This window comes from Salmo salar, chromosome ssa13 (assembly GCF_905237065.1).
Source record: "Salmo salar chromosome ssa13, Ssal_v3.1, whole genome shotgun sequence".
Lineage (NCBI taxonomy): Eukaryota > Metazoa > Chordata > Actinopteri > Salmoniformes > Salmonidae > Salmo > Salmo salar.
Window position 1 is genome coordinate 77,741,549 of NC_059454.1, and position 15,816 is coordinate 77,757,364.

The following is a 15,816-nucleotide window of genomic DNA, read 5'->3' on the forward strand; positions in this document are numbered from 1 at the left end:
GTCAACATTTCATGATTTTTGTAAAGTTCATGCAGTTGTATTGTAGCCACAAGTCACTTTTTTGCCCCAGAATGCAGCAGTGGTGTAAAGTACTTAAGTTGTTTTTTTGGGGTCTGTACTTTACATCTTTGACTACTCTTACTTTACTACATTCCTAAAGAAAATTATGTACTTTTTACTCCATACATTTTCCTTGACACCCAAAAGTACTTGTTACATTTTGAATGCTTAGGACCGGAAAATAGTGTAATTCACACACTTATCAAGACAACATCCCTGGTCATCCCTACTGTTTGATCTGGCAGACTCACTAAACACTTTCCTCATTTGTAAATGATGTCGGTGTTGGAGCGTGCCCCTGGCTATCCGTAAATTTAAAAAACTAGATATGGTTGGTTTAATAAGGAATTTTCAATTATTTATACTTTTCCTTTTGAGACTTATATTTTGGCAAATACATGTAGATTTAAAACCAAATACTTTTACTCAAGTGGGATTTTACTGGGCGACTAACTTTTACTTGAGTAATTTTCTATTACAGTACCTTTACTCAAGTATGAAAATTGGGTACTTTTTCCACCACTGGAACACAGCACACTTTGAAAGACTGTGGTCAACTACTTGACCAAAGTGATCCTCTCGGACCTTCAATGTTTTACATTCTGACTCAAACAGCCTTACTATAAAAGCAACGTGGTGACACTGATCAATGTTTTATGTACATTTTTACAGAATCCATCCAATTTATAGTTAACTGAAATGTAAGTCACCAAGCAGCAAAGTAGCCATTCATTCTCAGTCACCAGTGTAAATTGATTAGAGTAATTGAGAAATGCATTACCAGACTGGAACTGCCCACCCAGATAAAAATAATTGATTGGATTTATATAGCACTTTTCTACCAACTGAGGTACTCAAAACGCTTTACATAGTAAGGGGAAACTCACCTCATGTAGCACCCACCTGGCGCATGGCGACCATTTTTGTGCCAGAATGCTCACCACACATCAGCTATGAGGTGGAGAGGTGAGGAGTGATATGCCATTTAAAAATGATGGGGATGGACTCCCGAGTGGCACGGCGGTCTATGGCACTGTATCGCAGTGCTTAAGGCATCAATACAGACCTGGGTTCGATCCCAGGCGGTGTCACAACCGGCCGTGACCGGGAGTCCAATAGGGTAGCGCAAAATTGGCCCAGCGTCGTCCAGTCATCAGTTTAACAGCGTTTCCTCCGGCACATTGGTACAGCTGGCTTCTGGGTTAAGCAGGCGGGTGTTAAGAAGCGAGGTTTGACGGGTTATGTTTCGGAGGACACATGACTCGACCTTTGCCTCTCCCGAGCCCGTTGGGGAGCTGCAGCGATGAGACAATTTGGGAGAAAAAGGGGGTAAAATACACAAAGAAATGAGGGGGAGGATTAGGTGGCCATGATGGAATGGGGCCAGGTTGGACATTTTGGCATGACACCGGGGTTAACACCTAAGTTCTACAGATGTTTTAAATTCATTCATTGTGGTGAATAATATAAACCAAGTCAAATGAACTGAGTTTGGTGTGTCCGAGACAGATATCAATTAACACACAAACCACTGCTAATAGTTACCGCTTTGAATTCATTTTTCAATTCGTATGACTTGTTTGGTAACTGCATGCTCAAAAGATTCAGAATACTTTATTTTCTGCACTGCAATCTTGAGTCTGCACAGCACTGGTAAAATTCCAATACATGAATGTCACTTTTCAACTATCCCAAAGTCCAGTATGCTGCACCAAACCAAATAAAAATATATACAAAGTTTTAAAATATGAATTAGTTGCAATAAAACTGCATGACAAAATGACAAAACAACATCGTTTTGGTAGACTTTTATTAATTTTACTAAAAAAGAAAAAAGTTCACATCGACATTTACCCTTGTTAATACAGTATACTCAAAGTAAAATACAACATTTGATTTTCTTTTAATCTCATATTAAAAATATCAAATAGGACTCATCTAACAGTGCTTATTTTAAGATATGTCACAGGCTAGATAGCAGAAAGGTTGGATTTGTACAGCATTGATGGGAGGAGATTGCCGGTGCCGCAAACTAGCAGTGACAACCTACCTTCGTTACCCAGCCTGATTTGATTGACAAGTTGAACATGCAATAAGGGCATTAAACTACACAATAATCCTATAGATTAACTGGTGTCATTGGACACTAGGAACAGGCTTGCAATGGATTGACAAGAAAAAAGCAAATGTTCCAAAAATGTGTGTGATTTTCTTCCCATAACCCTCATCTCACAGATTGATGTTTCTTTCTTTAAAGAGGTTTAGAATCAACCGTCAGATTTTACACTTTGTGTTCCTGTAATCGTTTCAGTACAGCTCAGCCAACCTTGGCTGTGAATGAGAAACTTAAAAAAAAACATCACTACTTCAAAAAACTTCAAACAACGGACTCCTTTGAGCGATTCTCTAGTTGCACTGGGCCCAGTTTCCCAAAAGCATCTTAAGGCTATGGTTCTAACAATGACTTTAGCCTTAAGATACTTTTGGGAAACCAGCTCCTGGACTGTACAGGCACACTTAATATATATATATTTATAATAAATAGGGTGAATTTGGCCAAAACTCACACAGAGGGAGGGCTGTGCTCTCTAGTCTTTACACATGGAGAAAAAAATTTGACAGTGGCCATTCACTGACATGGCTTTACTGGCGGCTTGGAAACGCAAACAGTCCTCAGCTCTTTGCTTTAACACACACACACACACACACACACACACACACACACACACACACACACACACACACACACACACACACACCGCTTCTACATAAACACACAGCCCTCCTCCGTCACATGCACAAAGCCAGAGAGAAACAAAGGACTTATTGAACAAATAATATTTATAAAATATGTAAATGCCATTTTCTTGGAATGCCTATGAAAGAAAGAAAAGAAAAGAGAAGAAGAAGGTGGAGTAAATAACAGACCAGCTTCAGGATCATTGAGCTGGTTTCTGGAGGACCCAACAGACCAAACAACCAACAGTGACCCAGTAACATACCAGACCGACCTCTAACCCCTCACTGATAGATAGAGAGGTCCCATATTGGTGGCTGTCCGATGGGGTATTGTGGGTCAAAGTTTAGAGGTGAGAAGTATGCTGTTCCCTCCACCCCTGCTCTTCACCAGATGGATGTACTGTAATGTAGGGGCCGCTGCTCTATCTCCGCTGATACTAGAAGACGTGAATATGGGATCCAGAGGAAGCACCGTGACTCCTCTTCTCTTGTCTTCCTCCACGTCTGACTCCATCTCTCAGAGTAGGCTGGGGGGGCTGTCCAGTTTTAAAAGGGAGCTGGGTGGTATGGGGGTGGGGGATTTGCTGTTGAGTCTTTCGCTCCGGACCCCCAAGAGATTAAACGTCAGTGGAAAAGTAGAGTGTGTTCCGCTTCAGCTCAGCGAAGGAGATGGGAGGATGCTGCAGGTAGTACAGCAACACCTGGACCTGAGATGGGGAGCGAGAAAGAGAGAGATTGAGCCAAAATTGTTGTTTCATTTAAATAAATAAATGTTGTTTCATTTAAATACCAATTATCATAGTTATAACCAAAAAAGGACTAGGATATGGAGCTTAGAGAGGCCATGTGACCTACACATTCTGTAGGTGACTCAGTAAGCATCTTTCCATGATAACTAATTATCTGTATGAGTATCTATCTACTATGGAGATTTAATAAGCCACTGCACAAACAACTGTCTCCCAGTCTTTACAGTAATGATGAAATATGGCATTCTACTGTTAGTGTTGTGGCTTTTATGGTGATTTACAGTAGTCATTGTTTATATACGGCCTAGAATAAGTCATTTGTGAACAGGAAGTGGTTTCTCTCTCAGAGCTCCAGGAGGGGCTTCCCAAATAGTCTAAATCCAGCTGGGAAACCAGACCAGACTGACACGGTTCGAACACACACATCCCCCTCAGCTAACTCTTACATACTCACAAGCAAACGCACATGCACACACAAACAGATATACGCACCCAAGTCACACTGACCTGTGCCATGACGTCATGTGACCAGATGTCAGTGGCCAGGGTGATGTGTCCCTTGGTGACCTCGGACTCAGAGGGTCTGAGCAGGGTGGGGCCAAACACTGTGCCCAGGTTGTGGAGGGACATCTTGTTGATGGGCTCATTGTCAGCAACTCTGGAACAGACAGATAGACCAGTCAGACTACAGTGACCACAGGGACAGATCAGTATTAGTTATTTTTCGAGTCATGCGACATGTTTTCTGATCTGGCCTTGTTACTATGATAACCCATGTTCTGAAGCAATCACTGTCAGTACAGCACAGTGTGTTCTGTGTGTGTTTCTTCTACAAGGACCATGTCTGAACTAAGTTACCATCTGCTGTAACTTATAGAAATGTTCTCCATAGCAACAGCAGAGCCATTCATATCACACTTGAAATTCAGCAGAGCTTCCAGCAGGTGTCCTCAGCGTGTCTACGAGAGTAGTGTGTGTACGTTTTTGTTGACTGACTGCAGTGTACTGCTGGGTGAGAGCTGTACTGGGATTAGACCATAATAAGGTCTCCATGGTGCAGAAGAGTGAAATCTGACCCAGCGCTAGGCCTGTGAACTGACCTCAGGCCTGCCAATAGGTAGAAATCTGATTTCTCTCTATGGACCTTCCTGCCTGCCAACTTCTGAGATCTCACTACCCTTTACACTGTCGCAGCTTTACACACTAAACACCTTCCCTGGTGATACACCTGGCTCCCAGCGTTCTTTTCAAACGTGTCAATCTTACAGCAAGGATTAACTGAACACTAAGTTCTGTAAGGGGGCGTGAGAGTGAAGTAATGTGTAACTGAAATTGACACGGCTGCACTACACATTTAAACTTAGTCTTAGTTCCCTCTAGTTCACATTGTAGAGCTAGATGACAATAATATACTCTCAGACAAATGTTGTCTGACCCGCGTTAGGAAACTATGACAAACACATAAACCTGATCTTTTAAACGTCTGGTGGTGAAAACTAACTTTACTCAGAGTATGAATAAGTCCCCACGCAGGCCATTACTACTATGGCTGAGGACAGACAGCTGGTTCTAGATCAGATGTGAGTGATAGGAGGAGACCCATAAGTGTTTCCTAAGTGTTCCTGCCCATGCCAGTGGTTACTAGTCTGTGGTTGGGCTGGGCCCTGCTCTAACATGGCCTTCTAATTGAAGGCAGTTTTAACAGGCACCACCATGATGTCATCCAATGTAGTTCTACACTGCCTTTAGAGACTAAGTAGCACATGGTCGGCCATCTAAAAACATCACAGCTATTTTCAAAGACAAAATAGTAGTAGAGAAGTCATATTAGCAGTGAAGTCATTTTTCATTGACTTTAATGTGTTTCCTTCAACTGGACCATAGGTCTAGCTCCTTACCTTCACCACAACAGGTCTGGCGTAAAATGCCCAGTGCAGACTGATGCTGATTCCTCTCCAGGGCTAGATGTGTGTGTGTGTGTGTGTGTGTGTGTGTGTGTGTGTGTGTGTGTGTGTGTGTGTGTGTGTGTGTGTGTGTGTGTGTACCTCTTGAGATGCTCCAGCAGGCTGAGGAAGGTGATGAGGTTAGGGTCCGGCAGAGAGCGCAGCAGATGCATCATGCAGTTCTCCTTGGCTGCAGGGTCCGACAGAGCTGTGGAGAAGAGGAGGCGGATACAGGAAGAAGATACATGGGGAGTATACAGGAGGAGGAGGAGAGGGAAAAGAGAAGAAAATAAGTTAAGAATTACTCTAAGGTGCAAAAATTAACAATCCTTTCAATGTTGTCTTGTAAATGTATAATTTTCTGTGAATATAAAATGGAATAACCCCTCTCTCTGTTACTACTGAGAAGCATAATATTGTATTGATATGGTATTGCATTGAGATGTATAAATGTATGTGGTCTGTTAGAGGTCGTACCTATGCCCTCCATGAAGGCTGGGTACAGGCGGTCAGTGAGCAGGGGCTCTGGCAGCTCACGGAAGTACAGCTTCAGCGTCCCCGCGATGGCATTGATGTCCATGTCACTCAACATCACCAGGATGTCTTTGCTATCTTTGAAGGGGAGATAAATAGATAGATATAGATATAGATATGTATGTATATAGAGAGGGGGGATAAAACATAGATAAGGGAAGTGTATCATCCCAACCAAACAACTAGTTCATTACCAGACTGATCATTCTGGCTCCAGAGATGACATAACAAGCAACCACACTCTAAAACCCAAACAACCGGAGATCTCAGCTCAGTGAGACATGAACACAGCAGAGAGACGCTGAGGAGGTTAGCATTTGGTTTGGTCTAGGGGCTGTGACTGAGGATGTGTCCCAAATGGCACCCTATGCCCTACATAGTGGGCCCTGGTCAAAAGTAGAGCACTATATAGGGAATAGGGTGGCATATGGGACACAACCTGGATCTGGGACTCCCAGGGAGGACAACACACAGCTGACAGCTGCGGCTCCTCAGACCTCTGTTCTTCCTGTCCTTTCCCACAACTCTCTCTGTTTATAGCCAGGCTGAAGCCCCTCTGCCATGGGCCTGGTAGTCTGACCCCGGCCCACAGTACAATAGAGTGGAAGGACAGGACAGCTCACAGAGGGAGGCGTGTGTTGATAATGTAGGGTCTGGAGTTATTCCTGATAACGTGACCTGACCAGGAAAAACTCATGGACCTGGTTATAGTTTATATATAGGGCCAAGAGTTATCCCTGGTCAGATCCCATGACCAGGAAAAAAATGCTGGCTCTGTTGATGAAGACTGAGGTGTGCTTTGAAGTAGTCTCAGTATGAGCGTTTCTTACTGGTGTCAAATGCTGCTTTGAGGGCCTGGATGTCGGTGGCCACCCCTGAGATCCTGTAGATTCCCACCTCGTCGATCCCCCTCTTCTCCACCTCCTCAATGCACTGGCGGACTATGTAAGGCACCTTGGAGCGCTCGCGCCTGTTGGGGAACACAGCCACAATATTCATCAGGACTGATATTGCAGTACTATGACTGTAATTAGATTACGGTCAACAATGTGATGCTGATGCTAGAAGTGTAATAAACTGAGCAGAAAGATTTATCATGTAGTTGCAGGTATGTTTGAATACAAAATATCAACATGGCTTACTTTGTCACCACACTGATTTTGACCCCGAACACCCCACTCTGTTTTTTGGAGGGCGTTCTCTTCAGACTCAAGTCCCGACTCGTAAACTTCATGGAGAACTCCACTTTGATCTGTGGGAGACAACGCATACAAAGCGTCAAACAAGCTGCATATTTATTGGTTCATTTGACAGGGACCACGAACAGCAAACATTGCACCAGCTTTTAGCTTCATAGCTGATCTGCAGTCCCTAGTTTAAAATACACAGCTTCCAAGTGCTTTCTTCTGACCATTACACAACATTCAGGAGTGTAAGTGGATCCAGCGGTGTTAAGATGTTTAAACTTTACGGCTGTTTAAAAACACTGCGTTCCGGAGCAATCAGAGAGTTGGCCAAGCTGGTAAAGATAACGCTGCATGGCCCTGGTCAACTGTAACGACAAGCTTCGTTACAATATCCACACACTAATCCCTAACAACAGTCATCTTCTATTAACAGTGTTGAGATGTGTAAATGACTGAAACTATCAGCAATGGAATTAGGAATTGGCTGGTTTTCCAGACACAGTGTGAGCCGAGTCCTACACTAAAAAGCATGTTCTGTGGAGATTCAACATTGAAAGAGCTTCTTAGTCCAAGAACAGACTTCATCTCAGTCCTGGAAACTGGTCCCAAATGTTCCTAAAATGTCACTTACCCCGTTCATCTCTATGACGTCCATGTGCCAGTTCTTAGACTGCACCGTCTGGGGGTCCAGCTGAAATACACAGAGAAAGAGAGCAGAGTTATGTTTGAGTTTCCTTCGTTATAGTTTCTACACAAGCCACATCACTGCATGGCCTCATAGGAGACAGAGAAGGTATGACAAGAGCAGTGAGTGTTCAAATACACGTCGTATTAAGGACACAATCACATGGACCCTCACAGAACACACTCTGTATATCATATATACGACTGCACCCTAGTAGAGACACTAAAGCCTCCTTTCTGGTGCCTGTGTTCTATTACTGCTAACGTCCTCTGTCACTACAACCCTGTACCTAGCCAGCTCTCTCTGAGTACTCAGCGTTCCCTGCACTGGAACAAAAAGTATGTTTATTAGGAAACAAACACTGTTACGCTCCCATAGTCACCAAGACATCAATGTTACATTCTCGCCTATGTTTTGTGTTCTACTTGTCACTACAACCCCAGTTCCTCACTAGGTCTCAGTGATCTGGACCTCTGCCTACCTAGAGCTCACTGCACTGGAGGACGTGGTATGTTTATTAGGACACAAACACTTATGTTCTCTCCCTCTCTAACACCTCCTCCAGATGTCTCCCTCCCGTCATGCTTTGGTGAGGCTCTGAGGAGCTCCTTTAAAGTCCAGCCAAGAGAACAACAAGGCCACGTTACAGTTTGTTTTCCGACCCGAGACGAGCCTCTCCTCTCAGCATGGGCCAGAGGAGGAGCAGGGCTATTTTCTGACTGCTGCTGTTTGTGGAGGAAAAATATCCAGTTTTCCATTTGCCTCCTTGATGAAAATTCACAGACAGGCCTGTCTATATTTAAATTACAAAACATCCCTGGGAACTTTATTTTTTCTCGTCATTTAATTTCCAGGACGCTGACATCTGATAAAGTTAAATGGGCTTTACCCTCTGTGTGGATGGAGCAGTGGTGCACGCTGGGTAATGTGTGCGTTTAGACTGAGAGGAGCCTCTGTAGTCTAGCCAGCCTGAGGGCTGTGTGTGGGTCTGTCCCTACCTAACGACATGGATTATCTCTGCATTAAAACAAATTACTGTATATATGAATTGACAAAGCCAATGATTACGTGACACCATTCATCCCTATGTGAATACGAATAGCGCATTGAAGCCAAATAAAGTCTGTTAAGATGTCGTCTCATGGAGACATAACATCAGCAGTATGAGCTATTCCAGGAAGTGATGTTGCAGGCTAGCTCAGTGCTGCCTCCTATCATTGAGTAACTCAAGTTAAAGGCTGACCGGGGTATTGCAGGTTGCCATTAGCAGCGGAACTATCCCTATAACTTATTCTGTGTACGATTTTTAAATAATCGGTTCAAGGACATTATATGTATGTATTAGAAGCTATTATTGGTACCATGATTGTCTTTGGTATTTTTTCTTTATTTATATGATTATAATGGGGAATCCTGTTTCCTGCTAACAATGCCTGCAGTACTGTGGTTAGCATTTGAACATTAGTGGCTTCAATGAGAGGGGGCAGTCAATAAACTTGGATTAGCTAACACAACGTGCCGTTAGAACACAGGAGTGATGGTTGCTGATGATGGGCTTCTGTACGCCTATGTAGATATTCCATTATTTTATTTTTTAAATCAGCCGTTTCCAGCTACAATAGTAATTTACAACATTAACAATGTCTACACTGTATTTCTGATCAATTTTATGTCATTTTAAATGGACAATTTTTTTTTGTTGCTTTTCTTTCAAAAACAAGGACATTTCTAAGTGACCCCAAACTTTTGAACGATAGTGTAAATGGGGAAAAAGCACAAGCCCTGGCCCGGTCTCCCTTTCCCAACGGACACTCTGCCCTGTCTCCACCCTCAAGCATTTCAGCAGAGGTAAAGAGAACCTGGCCCACAACCAGATGACAGTTCAACTTACAAGAACTAACAGGAACAAGATGAAACTGAGCACTAGCATAGCAATACAATGGTAGTGAACAGAAAGGGCATCCGCAGTGCTTCCATTGTGTGTTAGCCTATTGTGATGACCTGATTTATTTTGCGAAAGGGGGCTTTTTTGTGTGCTGTATTTTCATCTCAATCAATGTGATTCATGTTCACATTAGTGAAATTAGGTCAATTTGATACGTATGTGACCCCAAACCTTTGAACGGTACTGTGCGTTTGGTTGTCTCTGGGGGTAAGCAGCAGCCATGGCTGATGTCTGGTTCACACTCTTCACTGTGCTCAGTACACAGACTGAGCTTGCCTTTTTCTCATGGTGCCCTGGGAGAATAGAGCTCTGACATGATCTATGATGAGAAGTGTGTGTGTGTGTTCGATATACACACACACACACACACACACACACACACACACACACACACACACACACACACACACACACACACACACACACACACACCAGAGCCACTCTGCCTAGCACTTCTACAGCGAGGAGCGAATGCCTTTTATAGGCTGATTCAGCAGTTCCCTGTGTATCACAATTACACTTATGCCATTACTACCTTCCTAGATTATGTGCTTGTCGGTCTTAAAAGCCCCATAATCGTTTATTGCTGAGCGAGCGCAAGGCCAGCACACTTATCTTATCGTAACTTTACAGTAGGGTAGAACTTCGTATTTAGGGAGTGTAATTAATTACCTAATAAAAAGCTTCTTTTGTATCAGTTATTAAGACATCTATCACCATTAGGGGCAATTTTCCAAGCAGGGTTGGGCTTTAAAGAAGGTTGCCCTAATCATGGCTATGGGGTCCTGACTACACCAGCACCAGGAGTCTTTCTGGGCAGCAGCCCAAACAGACTGATGAGGCCTCCTGTACCCATGTAGCCTCCCAAAACAGGCCCTAAGAACAACATACAGTGTATCTCTCGCTCTCGACATTATTACAAATGAATCGAGTCAAATTGGCTTACAAAGACCCTTTAATGCAGCCGAGTCGTGCGCAGTCAACACACCCACTGACCCCTCAACCACTCCACCCGTTCACGTCTAATGCTATGCTGCTTTATTAAGAATTCCAGGAAGAACTTCTGCCCCTATTTATTCATTTTCCTTGCCTGGGAAGTGAGCTGCTTCAAGGGGAGACAGACCACATTGATAAGGTTTTATTTATAGTACAAACTTCAACTGAATCAGTACGGTTCTACACTATACATTCTCAACCTATCACAGAGGATGGATGGATGGGAGCAAGTTAAGTTGTATGAAATGTTCCTTTGAAGTTTAGACATGGAAATAATGATCTCCCCAGTGTGACTTGGGGTTGTGTCCAGCTGGTGGGTAAAACAAAGGGAGATGATGAAAAAAAGTTGTCTTGAGTGACAGTCCAGGAAACCAATCAGAGGGAACAATATATGAGGTGAAGCATGCACAAAAAGAAAAGGGGGCGGGTCCTCAAAGTCTTCAAAATCCCAAGAGATGAATCACAGTGCCAAAACCTCTCTCGCCAGAGAACCCCTGAAACAGATTGGTAGCGTGTGTTTGTAGATGAAAGAAAGACTAGAAGAAAGACAAGGAGGGCTGGTGGAAGGATAGAGGATATCGAAAACATCCTAAACCAAACGATGGTTCCAATTAGGACCTCATCACTCCTCCAGAGCTCAAAGCCTCCATTGTGCTGCCTAAAACACTGTGACTGACTGAGGAGAGGATCATAACACATGATGATAGTGTAGAAATGCATATCCACACTGAATACACTGTACAATCATCTATCTTTCATGTGGCACAGAATATACTGCATGATTAAAATAGAAGAGGTAAAACTATGAATTCTATTAGTGCTTAAAATGTAAAATACAGGCCTTTGAGAGAAAAGCGAGTGAGCCAGAGAGAGCGATGACAGAAAAAGCATGAGGGTGAGTATGTGCATGAATGAGCAGCGATGTGATGTGTTCCGTTTAGCCATCATGATGCTCAGTTTGGTGGGAACGCATTGTTCTCTGAGCAGCCCCTAGGCTCTGAGGGCTGACTCTCTTAGAGTGTCTGTGTGTGCAATGCTACACTACATGACCAAAAGTATGTGGACAACTGCTCGTCGAACATCTCATTCCAAAATCATGGGCATTAATATGGAGTTAGTCTCCCCTTTGCTGCTCTAACAGCCTCCACTCTTCTGGGAAGGCTTTCCACTAGATGTTGGTACATTGGTGCAGGGACTTGCTTCCATTCAGCCACAAGAGCATTAGTGAGGTCGGGCACTGATGTTGGGCGATTAGGCCTGTCTCGCAGTCGGTGTTCCAATTCATCCCAAAGGTCTTCGATGTGGTTGAGGTCAGGGCTCTGTGCAGGCCAATCAAGTTCTTCCACACTGATCTCGACAAACCATTTCTGTATGGACCTCGCTTTGTGCACGGGGGCATTGTCATGCTGAACAGGAAAGGGCCTTCCCAAACTGTTGATACAAAGTTGGAAGCACAGAATCGCCTTGAATGTCATTGTATGCTGTAGAGTTAAGATTTCCCTTCACTGGAACTAAGGGGCCTATTCTCAACCATGAAAATCAGCCCCAGACCATTATTCCTCCTCCACCAAACTTTACAGTTGGCACTATGCATTCAGGCAGGTAATGTTCACCTGACATCCAGCTAACCCAGATTCGTCAGATCCTTCAGACTGCCAGATGGTGAAGCATGATTCATCACTCCAGAGAACGTGTTTCCACTGCTCCAGAGTCCAATGGCGGTGAGCTTTACACCATTCCAGCCGACACTTGCCATTGCTCATGGTGATCTTAGGCTTGTGTGCGGCTGCTCAGCCATGGAAACCCATTTCATGAAGCTCCCGACTAACAGTTCTTGTGCTGACGTTGCTTCCAGAGGCAGTTTGGAACTCAGTAGTGAGTGTTGCAACCGAGGAGAGATGTTCAGCACTCTGCGGTCCCATTCTGTGAGCTTGTGTGGTTTAACAGTGCGCGGCTGAGCCGTTGTTGCTCCTAGACATTTCCACTTTACAATAACAGCACTTACAGTTGACCGGGGCAGCTCTAGCAGGGCAGAAATTTGACAAACTGATTTAATGGAAAGGTAGCATCCTATAACGGTGTCACGTTGAAAGACACAGAGCTCTTCAGTAAGGCCATTCTACTGCCAATACCAGGGCCTCTACACAAGCACCCACGCACACAGTGTTACTATGGCAACCGAGAGGGGGAAATAATTGATGATGGAAAGAGAGTGGATGAGAAGAGAAGTCAGGAGGAGAGCCAACTCAGGTTACTGTGAGGTCACCACTTTTATCTGCAGTGTGCTTCTTCATACGGTATAGAATAGGTCAGTGAATACTGGCTGCCACGTGTTCAGATTTAAGGCGCATCCACCGAGTCATCAAACATTCCCATATGCAGGGAAACACAACAAACTATACACACACATACTGTACTTGGCCTTCTACTCATCCCACTGCTGTTGACTATTGGGGACAGAGCACAGACCAGGCAGGATTGAAGTAGGTAGACAAACATATGCCAAGGTCCCTCTGGAGAGGTTTCTATTCTAGACATTCGTGGAGTGGTTCAAAAATGAGTTTTAATGACTCCAACCTACGTGTATGTAAACTTCCGACTTCAACTGTATACATACAGTGCCTTCAGAAAATATTCATACCCCTTAACTTATTCCACATTTTGTTTTATTACAGCCTGAATTCCCCCAAAAATGTATCACACATCTACACACAATGCCCCATAATGACAAAGTAAAAACATGTTCTTAGAAATGTTTGCAAATGTATTGAAAATTAAATACAGAAATCTCATTTACATAAGTATTCACACCCCTTTGCTATGACACTCCAAATTGAGCTCAGGTGCATCCAATTTCCATTGATCATCCTTGAGATGTTGCTACAAATTGATTGGTGTCCACCTGTGGCCTATTTAATTGATTGGACATGATTTAGTAATAAACACACCTGTCTATATAAGGTTCCACAGTTGACAGTGCATATCAAACAGAAACTATACCATGAAGTCCAAGGAACTGTCTGTAGATCTCAAAGAGAATTGTGATGAGGCATATCTGGGAAAGGGTATAAAACCATTTCTAGAGTGTTGAACGTTTCCAAGAGCAGTGTTCTCCATCATTGGTAAATTGAAAAAATATGGAACTACACAGACTCTGCGTAACTGACCAAACTGAGCAACCGGGCAAGAAGGACCTTAGTCAGGGAGGTGACCAAGAACCCAATGACCATTCTGACACAACTACAGAGTTTCTTGACTGAGATGGGAGAACCTGGCAGAAGAACAACAGTCTAAACCAATCTGGGTTTATGGTAGAGTGACCAGACGGAAGCCACTCCAGAGAAAAAGGCACATGACAGCACGTCTGGAGTTTGCAAAAAGGTACATGAAAGACTACAACCATAAGGCAAAAGATTCTGTGGTCTGAATGCAAAGCACTATGTCTGAAGAAAACCAGGCACAGCTCATCACCTGTCTAACACCATCCCTACCGTGAAGCATGGTGGTGGCAGCATCATCCTATGGGCATGCTTTTGAGTGACAGGGACTGGGAGACTGGAAAGAATAGAGGAAACAATGAATCGAGCTAAATACAGGCAAATCCTTGAGATCCTGCTTCAGAGTGCAAACAACAGACTGGGGAAAAGATGTACGTTCCATCAGGACAATGACCCCAAGCATACAGCCAAAGTCATGCTGGGATGGCTTCAGAACAAGAATGTGGAAGTCCTTGAGTGGCTCAGGCAAATCGCAGACATGAATCCCATTGAAAATCTATACAAAAACTTGCAGATTGCTGTTCACAACCATACTTAAAGCCTTTTATTTTGGGGTGTTGCTATTGGCCACCAAGTCAGTATCTAAATAATGTGTGTGAAATGCTTGATAGTGCATGTGATGCAAACAGAGAGGTCTACTGTCTTGGGGACCTGAATATTGGCGGCTTTTCATCAAGCTGTCCTCTCAAGAGGAAGTTTCTTTCTGTAACCAGTGCCTGTAATCTGGTTCAGGTTATTAATCAACCTACCAAGGTGTTTACAAACACTACAGGAACAAGATCATCCACATGTATCAATCACTTTTTTACTAATACTGTAGACCTTTGTTCTAAAGCTATATCTGTACCCATTGGATGCAGTGATCACAATATAGTGGCTTTATCCAGGAAAGCCAAAGTTCCAACAGCTGGGCCTAAAATAGTGTATAAGAGATCATACAAAATACTTTGCTGTGACTCTTATGTGGATGATGTTAAAAAATATTTGTTGGTCTGATGTGATTAATGAGGAGCATCCAGACGCTGCACTTGATGAATTTATGAAATTGCTTTTTCCAATTACTGATAAACATGAACCTGTTAAGGCTCCATGGATTGATGAGCAATTGAAAAACTGTATGGTTGAAAGAGATGGGGCAAAAGGAGTGGCTAATAAGTCTGGCTGCACATCTGACTGGTTGACTTACTGCAAATTGAGAAATTATGTGACTAAACTCAACAAAAAAATAAAAGAAACCGTATTATGAAGCCAAGATCAATGATATAAAGAATGATGGGGAAAAAACTCCATCTTTCATATTTTATTTTAATGATTACTTAATTGGCAAAGTGGGCAAACTTAGGAAGGAAATGCCAACAATGAACAGTGAGCCACTGTATTCAAACATAAAAACAAATAATGAAAGAAAACCATAGCAAGTTTGAATTTTGTAAAGTTAGTGTAGAAGGTGTGGAAAAATGTATAATGACAAACCTCCTGGCATTGACAACTTAGATGGAAAGCTACTGAGGATGGTAGCTGACTCTATAGCCACTCCTATCTGTCGTAGCTTTAATCTGAGCCTAGAGGAAAGTCTTTGTCCTCAGGCCTGGAGAGAAGCCAAAGTAATTCCGCTACCCAAGAGTGGTAAAGTGGCCTTTACTGGTTCTAACAGCAGACCTATCAGCTTGCTGCCAGCTCCTAGCAAACCGTTGGATTTT

General features: G+C 43.3%; 1 protein-coding gene across 9 annotated transcripts in view; it reads right to left on the reverse strand.

Annotated features, from left to right (window-relative positions):
• Positions 1 to 1,856: 1,856 nt before the first annotated feature.
• abr (ABR activator of RhoGEF and GTPase) overlaps positions 1,857 to 15,816 on the reverse strand; it is a 222,555-nt gene continuing 208,595 nt past the window's right edge. For 5 of the 9 annotated variants that reach the window (XM_014137906.2, XM_014137910.2, XM_014137911.2 and 2 more), the window contains 7 exons: positions 7,844 to 7,903; positions 7,168 to 7,277; positions 6,856 to 6,995; positions 5,969 to 6,103; positions 5,594 to 5,699; positions 4,056 to 4,206; positions 1,857 to 3,506 (listed from right to left, as the gene is read on the reverse strand). In XM_014137906.2, the coding sequence (XP_013993381.1) occupies positions 3,417 to 3,506; positions 4,056 to 4,206; positions 5,594 to 5,699; positions 5,969 to 6,103; positions 6,856 to 6,995; positions 7,168 to 7,277; positions 7,844 to 7,903 (792 nt within the window). In that variant the 3' untranslated portion in view covers positions 1,857 to 3,416. Of the gene's footprint in view, positions 3,507 to 4,040; positions 4,207 to 5,593; positions 5,700 to 5,968; positions 6,104 to 6,855; positions 6,996 to 7,167; positions 7,278 to 7,843; positions 7,904 to 15,816 lie in introns of all 9 variants that reach the window. The other 4 variants (XM_014137905.2, XM_014137908.2, XM_014137907.2 and 1 more) reach the window with 1 other exon arrangement.